This window comes from Gobio gobio (assembly GCF_949357685.1).
Source record: "Gobio gobio genome assembly, chromosome: 24".
Lineage (NCBI taxonomy): Eukaryota > Metazoa > Chordata > Actinopteri > Cypriniformes > Gobionidae > Gobio > Gobio gobio.
Window position 1 is genome coordinate 8362386 of NC_137120.1, and position 26049 is coordinate 8388434.

Below are 26049 nucleotides of genomic sequence, written 5' to 3' on the forward strand. Positions count from 1 at the left end.
CAAAATTAGTGCCTCAGTGACAACTTTACTCAGAGAATCTCAGCTGTCAATCATGACGTCACCACCTCCGTTTTTATAGTATCAAAAAACTCACTAAAACTAAACTTATTTAAAAAACGAACACTTGAAATGAAATCATCGTGATAAAAACTGCCTAAAATGACAGAAACCATCTTTTGAAAACAATTATTTGAAGTGTAATTGACAGGGACGTGCACAGGAATTTTGAGGGGCAGTTGCTCTGACCTAAAAAAAAGGGCACTTCAAACAATACCCAAAATAGTGATAGGATTTAGGCATTTAACCATTTTGAATAAAATAATTAATGTGATGCATTACTTCCATCATTCCATGTTTCCCCCACTCTACCCTAAGTAATTTGGTTCTCTCTCATCATTTGGCTCAGGGGGTGCATAGAGTCTCTTTGGCTCGAGAGACTCCACAAGTCATGGATGTGTGTACATATATATATATATATATATATATATATATATATATATATATATATATATATATATATATATATATATATATATATATATATATATATATATGGATACTCTAATCCCTTTGGCATCACATGACATCCGTCTTTCTCCTTCTGTAAGAAAACACAATGAAACAAAAAGAAAAAATAATCACAAGATAAAGAGAGAGAAATGAACAGTGAAATCAACACTTCTGTCACCAGTAATAAGTTAATAAGAATCAGTATAAACATTTTTTTCCTCAGTTAGATGACTTATATGTAAATATAAATTCTACTCAGTCAGTGGGAATATAAATATACAGATATATGCAGTCTCTTTTTATGTCTCTTCATGTAACCTCAGACTAACTGGAGGATGGTGAGAGTAGATCTCTGTCCACTATACCATCAGTTTTCATACTCTTTGTGAATTAAAAAATATCACTTGATTATTACAATATATGGCAAACAAAAAAAATTATATTTACAAATGGCTCATTACAGCAAAACATATAATAACTATCTTAAACATTTTTAGCAAAGGTTGTAACATGCCAAAGACATTTGCACCAAACTGTATAGTTTTGATGGGCATTTTCTACAAAGAGACTACAGTGCAGCATCTTACCTCATATTTAGACTTTCAACAGATTCTCAAGCTTGTTTTTCTCCACGTCTGCTGTAAAAAAATAAATCACACACAATTAAACACATGCCTTTACTACAGTATCTGAAGGTGGTACTTGCCATTTGTAGAGCGTCTGTGGAGATGGTAAATCACAGCAGCACCTGCAGCTGCAAACACCAACAGAACAACAGCAACAACTATTGCAGCTATAAGACCTGCAGACAGACCTGAACCTAGAAGAGCTGAAGACAGACAGACATGAGTGTGAGTGAATCCGATAGTAATTGTATATCCAGTCATGTGAAAAAGAAAGTACACACTTGTTAAATTCTATGGTTTACGTATCAGAACATAATAAAAAATCATCTCGTCTTTAGCAGGTCTTAAAATTATGGAAATGCAACTTCAGATGAACAACAACACATGACACATTACACCGTGTCATTATTTATTTAAATGGGACGTAAAATGCCCCTTTTTACAATATATAAAATAAGTATCTGATGTCCCCAGAGTGTGTATCTAAAGTTTTAGCTCTAAATACCCCACAGATAATTTTTTGTAGCATGATAAAGTTGTCGCTTTTTAAGGGTGAGCAAAAATGTGGCATTTTGTGTGTGTCCCTTTAAATGCAAATTAGCTGCTTTTCAAAATTTCAGAAATTGTTCAGCCTTATGTTCAAACCGGAATCGGACAATGATGGAGAGACTCAAGAAGAAGTGACAAATAATGCAACAGGAGGTTTCTGATTGGTTAATTGATGAAATTATGTAGCTGATGTGGAGTTAACTATCTTGAAGTCCTCAACTAGCATGTTCTGTCATGATAATCTATAAATCGCTCGTGTGGGAACTGATGTAAGATGCACAGAGCCAGCGAATATCTGCTGCATAAAGAGAGAACAGGTATAGTTTAGTTTAATTACGGTTATAACTTATGTGCTCATCTTGATTTATGACATGCTGTTGCATTTGTGTTCGTACTGTATTGTAATAAATGTGAAAAGACGGATGTGACAGCTTGAGCGACTCCCAAATGTGCTCTTCTACAACAACTCTTCCTCTTCTCAACATGGCCTTTGTTGTGGCAAGGTTTACGTTCATTTTAGGGTTAGGGATGTCACCAACCCATGAAGAAGCTCGTTGTAGTCCCTACCAGCCGTTTGTTGTGGTCCTTAAAAAGCCTTCTACTTTGAGCGTTGTATCTTTGCAGATGTTGTTTATGATCGAAGAGCAACATTAAACACTAACTAAAGTTCAAAAGGGAAATCATAATCAACCACCCCTTTAACAAAAACTATAGGCCAAAATGCAGAAGCCATGCAGGGGCGCGGGAAGTGGGGGTGCTGGAGGGGCTGCGGCACCCCCTGGTTTCAAAGGATTGCAAATGCAATGCAAATTTTTGTTCATTTACATTTATTCATTTTTAGAATTCAATCATTTATTTGTAATAAACATTTTAAGTGGCCCATTAAAAAGTATTATTTATATGTTGAATTATGTTTTTAAAACATCCATGAGGTCACCGTTGCGGTGTGTGCGTAGAAAGAGCGGTAATATTTCCTACAGTGGCGAGAGAGCGCCTTTCTGGAGATCCCGTTCATTTCTGAAGCTCATTCCGCTCAGCACCGCGCGCTCAACCCAGAATGCCCTTTGTGACATGCTGGATCAAATATAGGCTATCTGAAATAGTTAGGGCTGCCCTTGACTAAAGGTTTTTCTTTTCTTTTTTCTAGTAGTTGTTCATTTAAGCCTTTGTTCACGCAGCGCCGCCGCCTCCATGTCATTGTCTGTTATAGGCTATTTGCTTATTATTTATTAAATCCGGGCAATTTGGTTGATAAAATATTTATTAAAATTAAGATACAATTTATACAAAACGAAATTCAATTTAAAGAAAGGCTTTCAACAAAACAAAACTTATTGCAGTGTTATTGAACTTATTGAAGACCCCCGTCTTCTGACATAGGCTATTATGCATCTTATGTGCCCCACTCACAACGTACATTTAATGAAAAAAATAACATTATAATATTTAAACTGAAACTAAATACGTGTTTTAATGGCTACAAGCAGTGTTGGGTGTAGCTAGTTACTAAGTAATTAGTTACTGTAATTTAATTACTTTTCCCTTGAAAAAGTAAAGAAAAGGGATTACTCTTATTTTTTCTGTAATTTAATTACAGTTACTTCTGATGTAATTGAACTAAATACTAAATACAATTATATATAATACAATAATGGAATTAACATCAACATTTAAAGTCTAATTTTAAAATGCATGTTTTTATGTATCCTTCTAACATTTGTAATACTTTGGTCAGAATAACTGATGTAGTTTTATATTGAATGAATTAAAAGAACCGTTTCATGTCTATCCTTGAATCGCATAACTAGTTGAGGTTAATATAGATTTGGGAAGTAGCCTAATTAGTAATAAGTAATTAAATACTTTTTGGAGAGAGTAATTTGTAGCTACAGTAGGCTAATATAATTACACTATTGAAGATGTAATTATTAACTAGTAATTCATTACTTTTTTAGAGTAACTTACACAACACTGGCTGCAAGTATAGTAGGCTACAGAGAAATGTCATATCGGAGCGGGATTTGAGCGCACGTCATTTTACCGGTGAGCGGCTCCGCTTTGCTTTGCTCACATGCTCTGGTAAGGTAGGCAGGTTTTTTGCGTCAATTTGTATTTCCTGTCACTGTGCAGGCTCTTTTATTGTAAATGACTGTATGACGTTTAATGTAGGCCACAGTCCATTGCATTACGACCCCCCCCCCCCCCCCCCCCCAAAAAAAAACACAGCACCCCCAACCTAAAACATCTTCCCCCGCCCCTGAAGCCATGTGTGGAAAACTAAGTAGACCCTTAATTCTTCCTAGAGGGTATGTAGCAGTCAGGTGCTGAAAATGAAATGTCTTTGATTAATTGATGATCAGCAAGTGTGAAAAGTGTGAAAGCAGAGGTTTTGTCAGTTTGCTGGTCTGGAGCATTCAGGTGTGTGTTAACACAATGCCCAGGAGGAAATACATCAGTAATGATCTTAGAGAAGCAGTTGTTAATGCCATCAATCTGGGAAGGGTTACGACCATTTCCAAGTCCATCGTTCTACAGTGAGGAAGATTATCCACAAGTGGAAAACATTCAAGACAGTTGTCAATCTTCCCAGAAGTGGACATCCCAGCAAATTCACCCCAAGATCAGACTGTGTAAAGCTCAGAGAAAATCGCAAAACACCCAAGGGCTACATCTTCTACTCTACAGGCCTCAGTTAACATGTTAAATATTAAAGTTCAAACCATAATTAGAAAGGAACTGAGCAAGTATCGCATGTTGGGCTGCAAGGAGAAAACTCTTCTCTCTAAACAGAACATGGCAGCACAGCTTAGCTGGATCTGAACAAACCACAAGACTTCTGGAACAATGTCCTTTGGACAGACGAGACTAAAGTGGAGATGTTTGGCCATAATGCACAGAAAACCGAACACAGCATATCAGCACAAACACCTCATACCAACATTTTCACATGACTGTAAATAAAAAAAGAAGGGAGGAGAAAACATACTCAAGTCCCACTCGTCCTCCTTCCCATTCCCGTACAATTCTTCATTGATTTTGTCAGGAACAGAAAGAGAAGCTGAAAAATACAAGAGAATATTAGTAAAGAAATAAAATATATATATATATATATATATAATGCAGAAAAGGAGCCTTTAGGACCAGTTATAACAAAACATTTTAATACCAACAATGTTGAATTATTCACAAGATATGTATACAAGGGCCTAGATTTGGTTTGAACATTGGGGGGGTTGAACGTTGGTATGCTGCCTGATATTTTTTATGTGTATTGTTATTGGATAAATGATTTCTTCCTATCTACCTATCTACCTATCTATCTATCTATCTATCTATCTATCTATCTATCTATCTATCTATCTATCTATCTATATGCTTTAACTGATTCCAAATTCAACATATACAAATATGAAAGAGACAACATTTAAACATTTATTTTAAGATTTTTACATTACACCTAAATGCATTTAAAAAAAAATTGAACGGGAAACACATCGGCTCTTGAACAACTGTAAACATGAAATTTAGATACACCACTTACTCTTACTTCTTGACAGCCTTAGGAACTTGACTTAGTATAAAGCTGTTTACTGGAGTCTTTAAACCATTAATCTATAGCCTAACTTTACAAAGCTGCTGTTTTTTACTGTTTCCTATTTTATTTTATTGATTGAATGGCATCTTTATACCTGCTTCTCCTCTCCCTCTGCTGACTTTTCTACCCTGCTATATTTACCTCGAATCTGTTATAAAAACATGTTAAGAGATTACACCTCATAACTTTATGAAATTTGTGTATAATCATCATTCATAAAATTCTAACATAGTAGAGATTATAAAAAGAAAGTATAGAAACCGCCTCAGAGATTCACTGTTTTAATGAGTGAGCCACTTAAATCGTTCATTCATCCAATTCGTTAATTCGATTAATTTTGGAAGAAAAAAAAAACACCGATGTGAATACTTTTGTCATTGATAATTACAGACACTATTGAAAAATGAACTAGCAAAACAGACGACTTTGATAACTTGTTATAGTTATAGCTGAATACATTGCAATGGATTAGCTAGCTAAAATATATGTGGTGTTTTTTTTTTTTTTTTTTTTATTGCAATATTAATAAACAAAATAAAACAACACATATAACAAATATAAACAATATTTCAAAGACAAAATGAAAGTATGATTCAATAATTTTACAGAGAAATGTAAATCACCTGAATAATAAACTAGAGCTGCAACTAACGATTATTTTTTCTGTCGACTAATCTAACGATTATTTTTTCGATTAGTCGACTAATCTAACGATTATTTTTCTGGATTAATCTTATGATTCTTTTTTACTGATTATTGTACTTCAAAGAGGGTAGTGAATTTGTATATTATTTTAACATGAAATCAATGAATGATGACAATATTAATTGTATTTCAGGAAGGGTTAGTGCACATAGTAGGCTATGCCATTTTATAAAGAAATATATGAACACAAGAAGCTTTTTAAACATAATATATAATGATACTATTCATCATAAAATGTATACAGAGTAGGCCTAATTAGGAAAAGTTGTTTACTATAGTAGTTGAGTATGATTTACTTATTGATTTGTGTCAATAGTAAACGAAAATGCACTTGTATTTATCTGCAAAAGGTTCACATACAGGAGCTTTCAGCATAGTTTTAATATAGTATAACTAGTTGTCTATTTTGAAGATACATGTGCATAAACAACGACTAAAGCTGCCAGAAGTTTTAGCCCAAACTTCAAAGACACATTTAAATGATTAAAGCTAGAGGCATATCTTAACTTTAATGTTACTTTAATCATGCAAACTACCTATATACAGCATGTTATTATGCATATGTGTTTGGGACAGAGCGGAACCAGGTCGCATTAACAGGAGATATATGCAGCCCATAATAAATAAAAGCACGAGACGTACTGGGGTCGGAGAAGAACCCCGGAAAATGTGACCGTATGTTGCAATACACGCGCCACGGTTCAGCTGCGCGAGAGAACACTGGCAGCAGGGTTGCCAGGTTTACACAACAAAACCCACCCATTCGTTACTCAAAACTAGTCCAAAACAAGCCCAATCGCGTTTCGGGGAGGTTCTCTGGTAAACATCAAGTTCGGGGGGTTAAATATGTGTGTTTTTTTGCAGGGCTGCCGGCTAAAATTCTCATTCCCGGGGCTAAATATCACATAATTGGGATCGCTTCAACCCGCGGACATGAGACACAGCCCGCGGCAACAGTGTAGAAGTAGCCCAATTCCGCGGAAAAAACCGGGACTTGGCAACACTGACTGGCAGTGTGAAAGCTCCCGCTCTCCACACGCACAGCTTCTGCTCTGCCACCGCGCGCAATGTGAAACCGGCATTACAGAGCGAACAAAGCACAGTTTTATTCGGCTTCTGTTTAAAGTACTCCCACACTTTTGAATGTCGCGGTCTGGCTTTATATGATAAATGATCATTTTCACTATGCCCGGGAGCAGAAGCTGCCATTATTCTAGATCTTCTGTTCCATTCTAGAACGTAAATAATGTGCCGCCGACGCAGTCGACGTCATCGACGACGTCGACGCGTCGTTGCAGCCCTATAATAAACCTAAAAGAAAAAGGAAACAGAGAAAAAAGAAGAAAGAAAAGGGAAGAGGGCACCAAAATCAGAGTATTAGGGATGAATATTAAACATGGCACAAATTCTGGATGTTTTCATAGCTGTTTTGTTATCAGAAGTTGAAATTGTATTTAAATACGACATCAGTTCTTCTTTGAAGAAGTTAAAGTGGGGTTTAGTTTTAATATATTTACATTTATGGATGTGAAACTTTCCAATAAATAAAAGAAGGTTTATACAAAAGCTTGCATCAATTAGATTATTGTCTTTGACATAAAACCCAAAAAGAATGTGTTTAAATGATAGAGAAAAGTTGCAAAAAACCTTTTGGACAATCAGAGCATCAATATTATTCCAGAAATATCGAGCAAAAGGACATTCCCAAAACAAATGATCAACAGTTTCAGAAGAGGCTTCACAAAAAGAGCAGGACGTATCAATATCACTTCTAAATTTCTTTAAAAAGTACTTAACTGGATAAAATCTATGAATAATTTTGAAGGAAATTTCTTTAACTTTATTTGTTAGAAAGAATTTCTGAGGAAGTGACCAAACATATGACCATTTAATGTCATCAAAAAAGTTATTCCAATAAGAAATGGAAGAAGGAATTGAAGTAATAAGGTCCAAAAATAAGGACCTTATTTTGTAGTTGGATTTATGCACTGAAAAACAAATAGAACCAACCACAGTGGATTCAGGGCTAGGGGGACAAACAGAAGTCAGTGTAGCATTATTACGGTTTCTAAATAGCATTGAGATTTCCAAAGAGATGGCTTTGAAAACTATATTAAATTCCTTACTAGAAACGTCTCGGTTACGTATGGTAACCCTCGTTCCCTGAAGGAGGGAACGGAGACGTACGTCGGTAATAACCGACGAATTGGGATCACTTCAGAGAGCCCCTATCAGCTTCGAGAACTTAAGAACAGGCCAATGAACAATTGGCGTGCGAGATTTGCATCTCGCGCTCCGCCCCGCGCCGCGGGTATAAACGGGAAGCGAGAGCACCGCACTGACGTTTTTCACTGAGGAGCCGAACCAGTGACTCGGCCAAGCAGTGATGGAAGGAACTGTGGCGACGGGACGTACGTCTCCGTTCCCTCCTTCAGGGAACGAGGGTTACCATACGTAACCGAGACGTTCCCTTTCAGTCGGTCACTACGACGTACGTCGGTAATAACCGACGAATTGGGATCCCTATGGAAAACGCCACAGTTACTACCACTTCCAGCGCCCAGCGAGAGCCCCTCAGACCCCGTTCTGAAGCGGGCGGGAAGATTCACGCTAGAAGAGTCATACTGCTGTTCCGCAAGACCCATTCAGCAGACTTGATTGGATAACGCTGGGAAAGCGTCCCCGAAGGACGCTGCGGGAGCCACATCATGCCCGGAGGGAGTTACCATGTGGAGAACACGTATGGGCTGGCCGTGGGCAGCACAACATACGGAGTCCCAGGGGAGGCCCCGGCCTAATGCAGGCGGGGGACGACACCGTACTGAGACGGCAGAGAACTCTGCCAAGGGAAAGACACGAGCTCGCCGTAGGGAGCTGAACCGTGGAAATACACGTATGGGACCGCCGTAGGGGTCACGACATACGGAACCCAGCCTGACACAAGTTCCACCAATGCATACGAGTGCCAGACCTGGCGTCGGACGCTCCGCAACATCCGACTGCCGAGGGGTGCGGAGGACTCAACAGGGTTCGCCTATCCTGGGGAACTCGACTGGAGAAAATAAGCGCACGTATCCGTTCCAGGGGAAGGGAATGGCGCAGCAAGCCGACACTAGAACGGGCACTTCAGTGAAGCTGACTATGGGAAGCGAGCACACGAGAAGCCACCGGCTCTACACGCAGGCTATAAAACCTAGCGAACGTGTTGGGTGTCGCCCAGCCCGCAGCTCTACAAATGTCTGTCAGCGAGGCGCCACGAGCCAGCGCCCAGGAAGAAGCTACACCCCAGGTGGAGTGAGCTCTAACCCCGAGCGGGCAGGGCACGTCTTGGGATTCATACGCCAAGACGATGGCATCCACTATCCAGTGGGCCATCCTCTGCTTGGAGACAGCCTTTCCCTTCTGCTGTCCTCCGTAACAGACGAAGAGCTGCTCTGAGGTCCTGAAGCTTTGCGTTCTGTCCACGTAAGTCCGGAGAGCACGGACGGGACAGAGCAAAGCTAGGGCTGGGTCTGCCTCCTCCGAAGGCAGCGCTTGCAGGCTCACCACTTGGTCCCGGAAGGGAGTAGTGGGAACCTTGGGCACATATCCAGGCCGGGGTCTCAGGGTCACCTGAGAATCACCCGGCCCGAATTCCAGGCACGATTCGTCGACCGAAAATGCCTGCAGGTCCCCTACCCTCTTAACTGAGGCCAATGCAATCAGGAGTATTGTCTTTAGAGACAAGATCTTAAGCTCTACTGACTGTAAAGGCTCGAAGGGCGCCCTCTGCAGTGCGGTCAGCACCAGAGACAAGTCCCAAGAGGGTATAGAAGAAGGGCGAGGAGGATTTAGTCTCCTCGCTCCCCTTAGGAACCTGACGATCAGATCATGCTTGCCTAAGGACTCACCATCAATGAGGTCATGGCTTGCGGCGATGGCGGCAACATATACCTTGAGGGTGGAGGGAGACAGCCTTCGCTCCAACCCGTCTTGAAGAAAAGATAGCACAGATCCGATCGAACACTTCCGGGGGTCTTCTCGGCGAGAAGAGCACCAGTCGACGAACAGGTTCCACTTCAACGCATAAAGCCGTCTCGTAGAGGGGGCTCTGGCGGAAGCGATGGTGTCGACTACCGCTTGCGGTAGGTCACCTAGAACCTCCGCGTCCCGTCCAGGGACCAGACATGGAGTTTCCAGAGGTCTGGACGCGGGTGCCATAGGGTGCCCCGTCTCTGAGACAGAAGGTCCTACCTCAGAGGAATGGGCCAAGGAGGTGCTGTCGCGAGGAGCACTAGTTCCGGGAACCACGTCCTGTTGGGCCAGTACAGAGCTACCAAGAGGAGATGCTCCTCGTCCTCCCTGACCTTGCACAGTGTCTGTGCAAGAAGGCTCACTGGGGGAAACGCATATTTGCGCAGAGCCCGGGGCCAGCTGTGTGCCAGTGCATCCGTGCCGAGGGTCCCCTCGGACAGGGAATAAAACAACTGGCAGTGGGTCGTGTCGTGGGCGGCAAACAGATCGATCTGTGCGGCCCCAAAGCGACTCCAAATCAGCTGGACCACCTGGGGGTGGAGTCGCCACTCTCCGGGAAGCACTGGCAACCGTGACAGCTCGTCGGCCGCACGATTGAGCAGGCCCGGAATGTGGATAGCACGAAGGGACCTCAGATGCTTCTGACTCCACAGGAGGAGATGGCGGGCGAGTTGGGACAAACGGCGGGAGCGTAGACCACCTTGTTTGTTGATGTACGCAACGGCCGTCGTGCTGTCCGTCCGGACCAGAACGTGCTTGTCTTTGAGCGACCCTTTGAGGCGGCTGAGAGCAAGACGAACTGCCAGCAACTCTAGGCAATTGATATGCCATTGCAGTTGGGGCCCCGTCCACAGACCCGATACTGCAAGCCCATTGTACGTGGCCCCCCAACCCGTGGGTGAGGCATCCGTGGAGACAACATGATGCCTGGACACTTGTTCTAGAGGCACTCCTGCCCGTAGAAATGAAGGGTCCGACCACGGGGTGAGGGTTTGGCGGCATCTCGGCGTCACTTGGACACGGAGGGACCCGCTGTGCCACGCCCATCTCGGGACTCGGTCGTGTAGCCAGTGCTGAAGCGGTCTCATATGGAGCAGCCCTAGCGGCGTTACTGCGGCTGCTGCTGCCATATGCCCCAGGAGCCTCTGAAAATGTTTCAGTGGAACCGCTGTACTGCGTTTGAGCGTACTCAAGCAGCTCAGCACCGACTGGACGCACTCCTCTTTGAGGCGCGCAGTCATGGCGACCGAGTCGATCTCCATCCCGAGAAAAGAGATCCTCTGTACGGGACAGAGTTTGCTCTTCTCCCAGTTGACCCGAAGACCCAACTGGCTGAGGTGCCGGAGCACCATGTCCCTGTGTTCGCACAACTGCTCCCGTGACTGGGCAAGAATCAGCCAGTCGTCGAGATAGTTGAGGATGCGAACACCACGCTCTCTCATGGGAGCAATGGCCGCCTCCGCGACTTTCGTGAAGACACGGGGCGACAGGGACAGCCCGAAGGGCAGGACTTTGTACTGGTATGCCCGTCCGTCGAAAGCAAAGCGTAGAAACGGTCTGTGTCGAGGGAGAATCGAGACATGAAAGTACACGTCCTTCAGGTCGATCGCTGCAAACCAATCCTGGGGACGGATGCATCTGAAGATGCGTTTCTGGGTTAACATTCGGAACGGCATCCTGTGGAGGGAGCGGTTCAGGTAACGCAGGTCCAGGATCGGTCGTAACCCGCCACCTTTCTTGGGTACAATGAAGTACGGGCTGTAGAACCCAGACTTCATATCGGCTGGAGGGACCGGCTTTATCGCGTCCTTCGCCAGTAGGACAGCGATCTCCGCCCGAAGCACGGGGGCATCCACCCACGCAATAGACGTGAAGTGAACGCCCCCGAACTTGGGCGGACGCCGGGCGAACTGAATCGCAAACCGAGTCTGATGGTACAGATGACCCAGCGAGACGGGCTGGGGAGCGCTAGCCAGGCCCCCAGAGACCGAACAAGCGGGGTCATCGGTACCACAGACGTACCCGCAGCAGGGCAGCGAGGCGGAATGCAGGGACCCCAGGACGACATGGGAGTGGTCCGTGTAGGGGTCTGGGTCTGACACACGACCTGCATCCGCTGAGGGGGTGCGCGAGTGTGGGAAGGCCGCTTGAGTGCGTTCCCACAGCCGGCACCCCCTGCTGGCGATTTGGAGAGGCACCAGAGGCTGACAAGGCATGGGAGCGTTGTACACCGCCCAGCGCGCTCTCCAAATGAAGGAGGGGCTGAGCGTGGCAAGGCTTTGTGGCGTTGCACACGGTCTGCCTCACCTCCTTCCTCAGCGGGGAACAAGAGCGGCGAGGCATAGCGTCGCGCACTGTCGTCCACACACCGCTGAGAAGAGGGGAATGAGAGTGGCGAGGCTTGTAGCGTCACACACTGCCATTCTCGCCCTCTTGTGGGGAGGGGAATGAGGGCGGCGAGGCTTGTAGCGTCACACGCTGCCATTCCTGAACTCCTGAGACCCAGAGATATTGGAACTGTTCTTCTCTTTTTTTTTTTTTTTTTTAGATATATATTTGGGTACCACTGGCTGTTTTTAACCCCAGTGGCGGAACAGAATTACTAATGGTTTTTACCCGGCCCTCCTCCGGGGGAAGAACAGTCCCGAACCAAATCCGGGTCAATGGTGTTTCTGGACATCGTCTAGCCAAGGGCCAGCGCTGTGCGCAGCTCAACCTCGGCTGAGAACTACCCTCATGCCCTAAGCAGGGCGGAGGTGGCCTGCCAGTGGCACTGCCACCCCACCGATGAGGGTAGTGAGAGAGAGGAAAACTTTATACAGATTATGGCCCTATTGGTGTTCCATATTTTGCCACCAATAGTTCCATAATGCAAAAGCCTTCCAACGCACATCCGGGAAAGGCAAGAGGCAGGCAAGGCGAATTATGCGTTGCACTATGCCTCAGCCACCCGGGAAAGCATGGCTGTCGAGCATGAATCGGATTCAGCACGAGCGCCCACTATTATAGTGGGAATCTCAGCATCATCTTTATTTTCAACACATAACAGCCCTCTCTCCGATGCAGCGATTGACATCTGTCCTCTGCTAGAGCCCCAAACGAAACGCTAGGTCCTTTTTTTTTTTTTTTTTAATTATTTATTTATTTTTTTTTTAGGACCAGCAATCCCATCTGTAAGCTACCGGCAGACATGTGAGACAGTGGGCGTGGCCGTGAGACGGCACACGGCGCGCTGAACACTCAAGCCCTTATGAAAAAGGCAAGATGAACAGCGCGCCGACGTGGCCATGCTCTCATTAGAGAGCATAGACCACCCACAAACACTGTCTCAACATGCGTAGCCGCCGAGTGACGCGCGCTGAGCTGCCGTGGCAACCCGCGCTGTCACTCGGCAGCTAGACGGCACACGGCGCGCTGAACACTCAAACCCTCACACGAAAGGCGAGATGACCAGCGCGTCGACGTGGTCCCGTTCCCCTGAGAGAACACGGATCACCCACGAACACAGTCTCAACATGTTTATGCGAGAGGGATCGTGGCCGTCAGGACAGGAAACAACCGCATCCAGAAACGCACGAGTGGAATGACGTCTTGAAAAAGACGCAGTGTCACACCCGTGTTGCTCTTTTTGTGAGGAACGCTCTTTTAAGAGAGTGCTGAAGCACCCAGGGAAACCGCGGCAACACACAGGGGATAGTGCAGCCTGTGTTTGCACTCAAAGAATGGAACGCCCACCGATACCAACAGATTGCTGTGATAACAGCAGTTTGTTCCTTCTAGCAGCTTGAGTTCGCGGTCCCGCTGGAAAGCGCCGTCACACCAGCACACGATCCTCTTCTCTGTTCTGATGAATTCTCTTTCGCTGAAAAGACAGGAAAGCAGTCTCTGCAACTTCAAACGCCGGTTCGGCTCCGAAGTGAATGACGTCAGTGCGGTGCTCTCGCTTCCCGTTTATACCCGCGGCGCGGGGCGGAGCGCGAGATGCAAATCTCGCACGCCAATTGTTCATTGGCCTGTTCTTAAGTTCTCGAAGCTTATAGGGGCTCTCTGAAGTGATCCCAATTCGTCGGTTATTACCGACGTACGTCATAGTGACCGACTGAAAGGGAACTGGGAATTGGTATCTTGAGACAAAAGCGGAATAACTAAATAAATTACCATCACTATCAAACAACTGGTTTACTAACATCACTCCATTACTGAACCAGTTTTCAAGAAATAAAGACTTCCTCTTATGTAGAATATTACAGTTGTTCCAAATTAGAAAATTGTGTGGCGAGAAATTATGTTTGTAAATAAGTCTCCAGGCCATAAGCATCTGCTGATGATAGTTTGAAAGTTTAATAGGAAGTTTACTAACTGAATAATTACACATTAAAAGGAAATGTATACCTCCTAATTGAGAAAAGACATATTTTGGGATTATACTCTAAACTTTCAAATAGAAGATTGATTGTGAAGGAAACGTTTAAGCCAATTGATTTTTAGGGTATTGTTAAGAGAATTAAAATCAATGAAGTTTAAGCCACCTTTATTATAAGAATTCAAAATAACTGATTTTCTAACATAATGAGTCTTATTTTTCCAAAGAAATTTGAGCAACATTACATCAATCAGCTTGCAAGTAGATTTATCCACAAATAAAGACTGAGCAGCATAAGATAAACGTGAAATCCCTTCTGCTTTAGTAAGCAGAGTTCTGCCTTTCAAAGATAGATCTCTTAACAACCAAAGGTTAAATTTTTTCTGAGTTTTCTCTATAACTGAACTAAAATTAATCTGACATCTTAGTTTATTATCTTTTATTATTTTTATTCCTAAATAGGTGACACTTTCTTTGATGGGAATATTTGAGATGGAGGTTGCAGCACATTTTTTTATCGGGAGTAATTCGGATTTATTAATATTAAGAAGAAGGCCAGACGCATTAGAAAAAGATTGTAGAGAGCTTAAAGCAATAGGGATCTGAGAGGCATCTCTTAGAAACAATGCTGTATCATCTGCCAGTTGGCTAATAAACAAATCCGTACCAGCAATAGAAATTCCCTTCACAGGACTTTCTTTAATATGTAAATTTAAAAATTGTGTAGCTATTAGAAAAAGATATGGGGAAATGGGGCAACCTTGTCTTACGCCACGGTTTAAAGAAAATCTAGGAGAAGTGCCATTATTTAGACGGATAGAGCTATTCCCATTACAGTAAAGCATTTTAATACACTTGCAAAAAAAATTACCAAAACCCAATCTTTGTAGGGCTTGTAACATAAATTCGTGTTCTAAACAATCAAATGCTTTATAATAGTCAAGAAAGAGGATAAAACTATCTGTAGAAATAAGATCTGAATAATCCAACAAATCAAAAATTAAACGTATATTATTAGAAATATGTCTCTGATTAATAAAACCTGATTGGCACTCATCTATTAAATTATTAAGAATAAGTTTTAATCTTTTTGCTAAAACCAAGGCAATAATTTTATAATCAGTATTCAATAATGAAATCGGGCGCCAATTCTCTATTAGAAGGGGATCTTTATTGGGCTTGGGAATCAAAGTTATTAGCCCCTGACATAAAGAGGAAGGAAGCATTGTTTTCTCAATACTCTCTAAAAACATTTTATGTAAAAAAGGTGCTAATTTTTGACCAAATGCTTTATAAAGCTCTGCAGATAGCCCATCAGTACCTGGGGATTTGTTAACTTTTAAATTATTTATAGAATCAATAATTTCTGAAAGACTAATGGGTGCATCACACAGATTACAATCTTCATTATTAATTTGTTTTATGTGAGATAAGGAATCAAAAAAATTTGTGGTGGATTGCTGGCAAAATTTAGAAGAATATAAATCATTATAAAATTTTGCACAAAAATCTGCAATTATCTTAAAATCATCCGTTACATTCCCATCAATACATAGTTGCTGAATGGAATTTTTTACTCGTTGCCTTTCTAACCTAAAGAAATAGGCAGAATTCTGCTCACCCTCCTCTAGCCAATTCCGTCGAGATCTGATGAAGGCACCTTCAGCCTTCCGTTTATATATATTCTCTAAATTATGTTTTTGCTTAACAAGCTCAATTTTTTCTGAATCTGTAAGATCATCTAAATTTTTACATGATAATGACGAAATTCTACACTGTAAAAAATGAATCATGGGTCTTGTAATTTTCACTAAAAAAATTGAGGTGATAATTAAAAATAGTGTGTATATTTTCTTAAGAAAATTGTGGTTCAGTGTTTTATAGAAAATATTGAGAACATTTCACTAATAAAACCAAGAGATACATTTTCCTGATTTTTTTTAAGGAAATGTAAGCAATCTTGAGCCTTCAATCGAAGAACCAAATAAACTGATAAAATTAAGGAAAATAAGGTTACCTATTTATTTTAAGAGAATTAACTCAATTATGCAGTTTTATTTAGAGACACCATTGTTAGTTCCCAGCATACTTTGCATATGGCTGGAAAGGGAGAGTTAATATTGAAATTAAGTGTTATTTTATGTGTTTTTGAGTGAAGGGAAACATCTGTTAACGTTTAATGTTCTGTTATGTTTGACATTTGAAAGATTTTCTTTCTGTTGAAGTTTTGACCGTTACCATTGTGCAGAAGAGTAGATCTTATGGTTAGGTTGTGGATAACTGCATGTATACCAATATTATAAAGCATTTTGCTTTGGTCAATGAGCAATAACTTTGCTAATGCCAGTGCAGTAACAAGTTTGTTTCTGCTTGTGCTGTGCTAGCAGCATACAGTCCATTAATTGTATAACGTATGTCAAATAGAAACAGGTCATTTCCATTCCCTCTAATTTATACTCTTTTTTTAAAGTCAACTTAAAATTAATAAGCACATGTCACTAAAAATATTTAATTTATTGTTTCGTAGAATAAATAATTTAGGAAATTTTACATGATTTATTCAGGTAGATTCAATTAAAGAAACCAAGCCAAAACTTCTCAAAAATATTATGTGTAATATTGTTACCATTATTTATTTAAGCAAATAGCACATACAGGGCTCCAGAGTGCGACTAAATGGTCGCATTTTGCGACTAAAATTTGAGAGTGTGCGACTGAATTTTACATCCAGTCGCACATGTGCGACCAGTAAATTTGCCTGCTGTCGGTACTGGAGAAATTAAGAAAATACACTTACTAATTATAATTGATAGACGTTATGTCTGGCAAATTCTATCTTTGCCAGCCGTTTCTATATGAGATAATATTAAATCATTTGTCCGTGATGCATTTTTGCCATTCGCAATCCAGAAGAGAGAGAGAGAGAGAAAGTGAGCGAGCTCTCTCACGTGGAGCTACAGCGAACACAACACCACCACAGTCAGCTTAATGAGTGAGGATGGCCAAGAGAACTACACAGAAGTTTAGTCTGCTTAAACTTTAGGGATGTGCTGTGATATTAATCTAATTTTATTTTCGATTTTGGCTTCCAAGAATTATAAAAAGATGATATGAGGTAAAACTATTAGTTTTAACACGTGCCGTGTTCCGTCGAGCTCATCCTTCCCTTCACAGCTGCGTTGTCATTTCTCCCTAAACCTAAACTAAACGTCAGATTCAGTGATTGTTGTAAACTGCAGTCTCTACTGTTGCTAAACTGCCGGATGTGTGTGATAATAAAGAGCTATTAAATGCACAATAATCCGCGCAAGAGACGCTGTTTCCAACTTCAAGGCGGCTTATGTGTGTGTGCTGCGAAATTGACCGACTTGCACTTAATATTTTAGGCTTCGTGTGCGCGTCTAAACCATCAAATAAACAACAAATAGCCGGTGTCAAATTGACCGGATTGGAGAGTAGTTACTTTAACAGTTTATATCTTAAATAGGCGTAAATAGTTTGGAGAAATAGGAGAATATGATATTATTTCTACATTGATCGGTCTTAAAGGGGCAGCGTCTAATAAACCTGCTGACGATTGAGCCATTCATTTGAATCGAACAAAAGGCAAATTGAAAATATTCACATCTCTTGAATTAATAACTTTAGCTTTTATAAGCATTAATCTATCAATTTATACAGTGAAAACTATGCAGTGTTATTTTACATTTCATTACTTTATTAGATTTCTTTGTAGGTTTGTTCTTTACTGTAATATTAATGTTAGCAGACCTTCCGAATGCCTGCACACTGGTCCATTTACAAATGTTTTATATTTTTGTTCAAACTTTGCGGTTTCTTTTGCTATATATATTTTACTTTTCAGATTATAAAGCCATGTTAATTATGTTCTTAATTATGTTTTTTTTTTTTTTATGAAAAAAAAAAAAAGTATAATAAAAAGAACCGGTAAGAATACTGTTAAAGTACCGGATCGATAAGCAGTATCGGTAAGAGTAGTAATACCATTAAAACCTTAACGATACCGATCCCTATTAGTAATACAGTGGAAATGAGTAGATTTGGTTAGCATGTTGATTTATGGTGTGCGCCCCTAAAATTTCTGGTTGTGCCCCTAAAATTTTCAGTTGGGGGCCACTGTGCTCCAAGTGAAAAAAGTTAGTCTGGAGCCCTGACATAACATTTTTTACAGTGTAGTCATAATCTGGTTCTCATTACTTTTTCTTAATTTTGCTAACGAACTACTGTATTTCCGACAATACTTCCCAATTTCATATTTAAGAAGTTCCCAATTATTACAAAAAATATTCTCATTATTGGCTTTATGCCAGTAAAAGGAAATTAAGTTGTCAATCTTAGTGAGAACTTCATTATGTTGAAGAATTGAGGTATTAAGTTTCCAATACGAGGATCTTTTACTTTGTGAGGAAGAGGATACAAATGTAATACAGATAGAGATGGCTTTATGGTCAGAAAATGGTGAGGGAAGTATATCAGTCTTTATATTAGATAACTCTGCTGAGGTCAACCAAAAATCAAGTCGGGATTGTCTAGAAAGAGAATTATTGCTCCATGTGAATACTTTTTGCAAGGGATGGGTTTCTCGCCACACATCTACAACAGAAAATTTTTGCATAAAGGATAATAGATACTCAGAATTAGTATTAGTAGATTGGGGGGGCCATCTGTCCAAGGTACAATTCAAAACAACATTAAAATCGCCACCGAATATTAAGAAAGAATTTGGAAATTTAGATAACATATGACATATACGCGTTTCTAATATATTAAAAAATACCTTATTATCTTTTGGTGAATTATACCCATATACATTAGCAGTAATACAAGTCATATTTGCAAACTGAAAAACAAGTATAATATAGTGACCATTGATGTCACAATCAGTAGCTAGGATCTTTCCTCCAAAATTATTTTTTAAAATACAAACTCCAGCAGAATATTCATTTCCGTGAGACATCCACAATTCTAACCCCCATTGTGCTCTCCATAAATTGACATCTTGTAAAGTTGAATGAGATTCTTGTATGAAACAAAGATCTGTGTTGAGACTTTTAAGATACAAAAAAACTGCTTTGCGCTTAAGAATGTTTCGTAGCCCTCTACAATTTAAGGAAATAACAGATAATGACATAGAAGAATAAAGAAGAAAAAACAAACCAAAAAAAAAAAGACCAATAGAAGAAAGAATTAGTTCAAAGAACAAGTATAAGGACTAAGTCACTGAGATAGGGAACCTAACTGGTCAGAACAAGTAAGGGATGAGGTTAACAATCCCTTCATTAATCTATCAAGAGAACAAACATACAATTGAGGAACAACAACTATAATTCCCCTTTTAAAGGGGTTAAAATAATTAGCATTTTTAACTTAAATCGATAAAAGTCTTTAGTAATCATATTTCTTCTTTTTAAATGGATGTAAACAAAAAGGCTCAGGAAAGATATATTATATATATATATATATATATATATATATATATATATATATATATATATATATATATATATATATATATATATATATATACACACTTTTTTTTTTGTGAAGTGTCCAGGGGAGAGAAAAAATAAAATAAAATAAGCACATCACCATCAGAAGTGGGTAACGGTATTTTGGATCAGAGTGAAAGATCCAGAAATTACTCGCAAATCAGTTCCAATGTCAAGTCAGCGTAGCATCAGCCAATGTGGAATTCAGATCCGTTAACTTTTAAGCAGGAGGAAATATTTCCTTACCATCTACAAACGCTCGACCGCCGACGAAAAAGGCCCTTTTGTTTTCTTTTCGGGCCTTTTCAACTATGGGCCAAAGCGTCATTCTCCGCGCTCTATCGGCCGGTGACAAGTCTTACGTAATTTTCAGTCGGTTCTCAATCAGAAACGCAGCATCCTTGGCCGCATGCCAGACAGCATCTCGGTAAAAACGCGAGGTGAATTGGAAGATGATTCCACGAGCTTTATCATTTGAATGAACACGGCCAAGTCGGTGTGCCACATCAACTACTTCAGGGAATTTATCTTTAAATTGTGGTAGAAGGCGTTGGCACACGTTGATAACTTCCTGACGGTAGTGATGGGCAGACCGAGGCTTCGTGAAGCACTGAAGCAGTTGAAGCAAATGTGTCATATTGTTTCGAAGCTTCCATGTGTTGATCTGAAATACCTTGACAATGATCCATGTAAAAAAAATTGTTTTTAACATCTGTCTGACAATCACATCTGACATCACTAGCGATTACTCAACATTCTCATACCTCATTCTCAGTACATGCTTTTTTTATATATACTTTGCATCCCACTCTGACCATCAGTTAAATAGTCCGCTGTGCAGCGCTTCTGTTCTTTTTTTTTGCGCTAACGTTACCCATGCGGCTCTCCCATTCAAACACCACTCGCGTTGTTTTGGCGAAAGTGCGACTCATTGGTTGGGCGTCACCAATCGGTTCAATGGAGGGGGAGTTTTTTTTGTCTGATTTATTATGACAAACTCATATTTGTTTAGGAACGAAATTATTGTTACAAAATAAATGAATTCTACATATTTTTCATTGGATCTACTGTGATTTTCATGGGGGCATAAACTACACCCCTGTATGTTCAGATATGTAAGGATCATAGACTGTAAAAAATAGGTAAGGATTGAAAAATAGGTCAGTCTAATCTTGACCAAATCAGAAATGCAGTAAATCAGCTCTGAAGCAGGTTGTATATACAAGGAAAGAGGAAATAAACTGGTCTGAAGATATTCAAATAATCACAGTCACTGACTGCAGGTCAAATGACTGACTCACTCACCATTGACGGAAACACTGAATGTTTTTATGGTGTCGCCAATGTGTCTGTTTGCAATGGTGATTTTTGTGCTGTCACACTTGCTGTTTCTGTTCAAGCTTTGGCTGGTTCCTGAGCTCTTGCTTTGGATGAAATTTGCTTCATAACGTCCAGTGTGTTCAGGTCTGATGTCTTTGATGGTCAGAGATCCGCTCTCATAGTCCACATGCAGTCTACCGCTGAATATCCCTCCTTCACCATCATACAGACAACTCTTACTGTGATCTTCATTGATCAGAGCAATGAGAGTGTCATTAAAAGACCACAGCATCTTGTCATGTTGTTTTTTGGTAACACCAGTTTTTAGAGTGACTGAATCTCCCTCCATCACTGGCACTGTTGTCACTTCATTGCCAAACACACCTGAAGACAAAAAATAAACCATAATTAGGATAGGCTACTTATGTGGGTGTGTGCTTGTATCGTTTCTCAGAAAATCATATATAATATAACTTGCAACCGAGTTACAAAGTCAGAATTATATTGATATAAACTCGCAATTGTAAGAAAACATCAGAATTGTGAACTGACTTTTTTTACTCAGATTGGGCTTTATCCTATCTTTGATTAATCAGCTTTAAAAATGTAAATGGCGTACTGTTAACTGAAACAACTTTACAATAGCCTACCATGGGGACCTTGACCTGGATTTATTAACTACTTTATTCTTGTTTAAAAGCGCAGAGCCATTAGAAGAGTTTTTAAATGGCTCTGAGGTGGAGTTTATGTTTGGATATAAATATAAATAGATATAAATACTGTTTAAATGTTTTAGTACATTAATGGATCTTGAGAGTGTAGATTGCTTTGCTCCCTATGCAGGCCTCACTGAGCCTTCAGATTTCAACAAAAATCTTCATTTGCGTTCTGAAGATGAACGGAGGTCTTACGGGTGTGGAACGGCATGAGGGTGAGGAATAAATTACATTATTTTCATTTTTGGGTGAACTAACCCTGTAGGTAAAACAACATTCTGAGGTGAATAACGTTAAGCTTATAACATTTTTAAAAATCATGCATCGTTTGTAATTGTTATATATTTTGTTATGGGATGTAAAGGTGACTCAAAATGTACAAAAAATAAATAATAATAAAAAATAAATAAAAATCACATTTAATATTAATCATCTGTTTTTTTTTAATGCGATTTTGACACTGTCCCAGTTTACCAATAGCGTATTGTTAAACTGGGACAGGGTATTACTGGCAAACTGGGACAGCCATTTAAATAATTCTAATGGGGAAATTTAGTTCCTTTTTTATATACCCCTCATAAATTTAGTTAGCTAGCTAGATATTTTAACAAAGTCTGATTCACCTTTCATATTCTTTCACATTCAACATTTCATACATTGCCTTAAAAAACAAAAACAAGAAAGATGGAGGGTACAAGCTCGGATGGTCAGGACATTTGCAATATTTGTAAAGTCAAATTTGGTGATTAAAATGATCCCAAGAAGACAGAGGATTGGATCATATGCATTATTTTCAAGGTCTGGTTTCATGAGACGTTTGGTGAGGAGAATGGCATCATTGAAGAAAGGGAGGCATTCTGTTAAAAGGAATTAAGTAGAACTCTCTAGGCACTAGTCTAGGTGGGTGGGTGTTCGCACTGGTGTGTCGGTAAAGACACCTGAGGCAAGGATTCAATTCCAGACTTTAATGAGTGATTAATAACTGACAGTAATTGACAGCACAGTCAGACCACAGGGCATTTCTTAGATAGTATATGTGGTCTGAAATCAACAAAGAATTAACAAAGATAACAATGAATAGACAGCAATAACAATAAATTGTCACAATAGTCAAGGAACAGTCATATAAAGGCCTATAATCATATTCAAATACAAGTATTCAAATATTTAACACGTAATGCAAATAAGCATTACGGTGGTACTGTTTAAGGCCGCTAGATGGCGCCTAACGCTCACAGATATAAAGTAGGTGAAAGGTTGTTATATTTGCTGCGTCATGAAGGGCATATAATTAACTATCATATGCAATATCCATTACTATGAATTCAGTATATACAAACTTCACTTAAATCTACGAAGTGAAGAATTAAGCTTGTTGATTTATACACGCAAATTACTAACGTTGCTCCAGTGAGTAAACAAGCTAGCGGAAATATTAATGCTATTTATATAGGCTATAGTAACTGAAACATAAATAACGAGTTTCCTATTAAAGTATAACAAAGCACACTTACATTGCTTCAATGACTCACGCAATGAATGTCCACTTTATGGAAAGTTATCGTTATAGATCAGCCTCAGAACACTTGATGCTCCCTCTACATAGGCTATAGGCTATATATAATTATTTTATTTTTTTTTGACAACAATATATAAACAAAGAATGAATCAGTCATAATGTAGAACAAATAAACCTTAGGCCTATATAAGTAATCAGAATAGATCACATCAAAGGAAAATAATAAAATACTTTTTCAGTGGTGGTACCAGCATGCAGTGCAGTAAGAAGCTTTTCATTGATTGTCACCAGTGTTGAGATTCATACATGGATTCTTCATGTCTCTGTGTCTAATTAATGCCGAAGATTTACACCTTTTGTGCACAATTATACTGGATAATTACTAATAATCTCTTCTACAACCAGAACATAAGACTATGAATGAGATCAGTGATTTTGCCACTAGTCGTGAATGGGTGTCCCTTATTTTGCCACACTGAAGGTGGCAACCCTAGGTGTGTTGTTACCAAGCGGCAACCTCCCGCAGTTTCTCTTGAAGCCAATCCGGCTCCCCCCACGTACCGCCTTTTTGCCCATTTTCTGTTATCCGGGAGTGATGCGTGATGATACGCTGCCAAGATGGCAACGGCCAGCTCGTCCCTACTTTACGCTTCAAAACTGCTCTTCAGAATCCTATGGGTGACGTCACTACACTACGTCCCTATTTTTTTTACAGTCTATGGTTGTTACACTGCGTTACAATGAGCCCCTATTAGCAGGGCTGGACTGGTAATCTGGCATACCGGGCATTTTCCCGGTGGGCCGACGCACTTTGGGGCCGATACAAGGTTATTTATTTATTTAATTTTTTGCCACGGACTGGCCCATCATGCAGGGACAGCGGCCCATTGGTTTGTCTTCTGAATTGACAGGCCAAAGCGAGAGAGACCTTCCCTCCTCCATAGACTGTGTCCATATTAGGCGCTGTTTAAAAGTTTGGGCGCATGAAACTGCAAAAGGCGAATATCCGCGCAACAGCGCTGCCGCCGACGAACGTGCGCTGCGTTTCATATATGAAATGAATGAATATGGGAACATTAAAGGTTCTGTGGTGAATCAGCTGAAAACAGCCGCGACCATGTAAATACATCACGAGGTAAATTGGAAAACAGCAATACACACAACTACAAACTTGTCACTCTAGCACAACCAAATTCAAAAGTTTATTATTATTTATTTATTTATTTATTTGCGAAACCATATACCTATGGTAATGAGGAGCATGATTTTACCTGTGACTACCATACCCATATAGGGAAACCTTTTTTAGTGCTATATAGCACCAATTTTGGTGCTTCAGTGGTTCTTCAGAGGTGCTATATAGCACCTTAGTCAAAGAACCGCTGAAGCACCAAAATTGGTGCTATATAGCACTAAAAAAGGTTTCCCTATCATTACGAGCCAAGAACCATTTTTGGTGCCATATAGAACCTTTTTTTTTTTTTTTAGAGTGTAGGGTAATTAAATTATAATTCAACAAAACAGCTTTAAAGCCTGGATCCCATGCATTAAAGGGATAGTTCACCCAAAAATGAAAATTCTGTCATCATTTACTCACCCTCAAGTTGTTCCAAACCTGTATGAGTTTCTTTGTTCTGCTGAACACAAAAGAAGATATGTGAAGAATGTTTGTAACAAAGCAGATAGAGCAACTATTGACTACCATAGTAGGGAAAAAAATACTATGGTAGTCAATAGTTGCTCTCTCTGCTTTGTTACAAACATTCTTCACATATCTTCTTTTGTGTTCAGCAGAACAAAGAAACTCATACAGGTTTGGAACGACATGAGAGTGAGTAAATGATGACAGATTTTAAAAGCAGTAAATTCACTTTAATGTATCGCTCAAAATCAGTGGTTTACTGTCAAGTGCATTTCTGTGTGACAAAAGTGCAATATTACGTTTGTTATCTGCATTTGCAGTAAATTCGATAATATCCATCATTAGTTGTCCCTGTCCTAGATTTATTTATTTACTCCAATTTAAGGCCCTAACCCCAGTTAAAACATTCAAGAGGAACTCATGGGCTGGATGGGCTGGGTTTGCCAGGGCCGAATTTTAGCCCCAGTCCATCCCTGCCTATTAGAACTATGATATTATTGTATACGTTTATAAATTATTTTGAGAAACCATGAGAAAAAGGTGAATAATGACTGATAGTCAATGTTCAGAAATTATTCATTATTATTATGTTTTTAATGCTGTATAGCTGACTGTAGCGATATGTTTGTGTCCCGCTCTCCCCTACATCACATAAGGTGCACATTTTTAATTCATGCATTTTCTACATGAATTTGCTTGTAAATGTTGAAACTACAAAGTCAAGTAACTTACCATCAACGAGAAAAACAAACAGAGTGATCACAAAATAGCCTTCCATATTAGGCTACTCTTTGTTTTTCTTTTCTTTGTTCACCCGATAAATCAATTGAAATCGAATCTTGAATTCAGCTGCTTTCAGAACTTTCATAAAATAAAACCTCCCGCAAAACAAGAGTTCCCGGAGCTGTCCTTAAAATTCGGTGTAATGTTAAAGGACACGGAGTAGTTACACCATATTGGCTACAACGTTCCTGGATACT

At 40.1% G+C, this 26049-nt stretch overlaps 1 protein-coding gene across 2 annotated transcripts; it reads right to left on the bottom strand.

Annotated features, from left to right (window-relative positions):
- Positions 1–531: 531 nt before the first annotated feature.
- LOC307120311 (uncharacterized protein) lies at positions 532–26049 on the bottom strand. 2 transcript variants are annotated; one of them, XM_079807295.1, is made up of 5 exons: positions 25802–26049; positions 21178–21576; positions 4672–4743; positions 1098–1339; positions 532–601 (listed from the first exon to the last, which is right to left on the bottom strand). In XM_079807295.1, the coding sequence occupies exons 1-4, from the start codon at positions 25845–25847 to the stop codon at positions 1191–1193; spliced, it is 666 nt and encodes a 221-aa protein (XP_079663421.1). In that variant the 5' UTR covers positions 25848–26049; the 3' UTR covers positions 532–601; positions 1098–1190. The 2 variants fall into 2 exon arrangements, with proteins under 2 accessions (XP_079663421.1, XP_079663422.1); XM_079807296.1 differs by lacking the exon at positions 25802–26049 and adding an exon at positions 23423–23516.

Coding starts and splice junctions, on each gene's coding strand:
- LOC307120311 (XM_079807295.1), bottom strand. CDS start 25,847: ATGGAAGGCTATTTTGTGATCACTCTGTTTGTTTTTCTCGTTGATG. Junction 4,744..21,177: donor ATTCAGTGTTTCCGTCAATG/GTGAGTGAGTCA, acceptor TGTATTTTTCAG/CTTCTCTTTCTGTTCCTGAC. Junction 1,340..4,671: donor GGAGGACGAGTGGGACTTGA/GTATGTTTTCTC, acceptor GTCTGTCTTCAG/CTCTTCTAGGTTCAGGTCTG.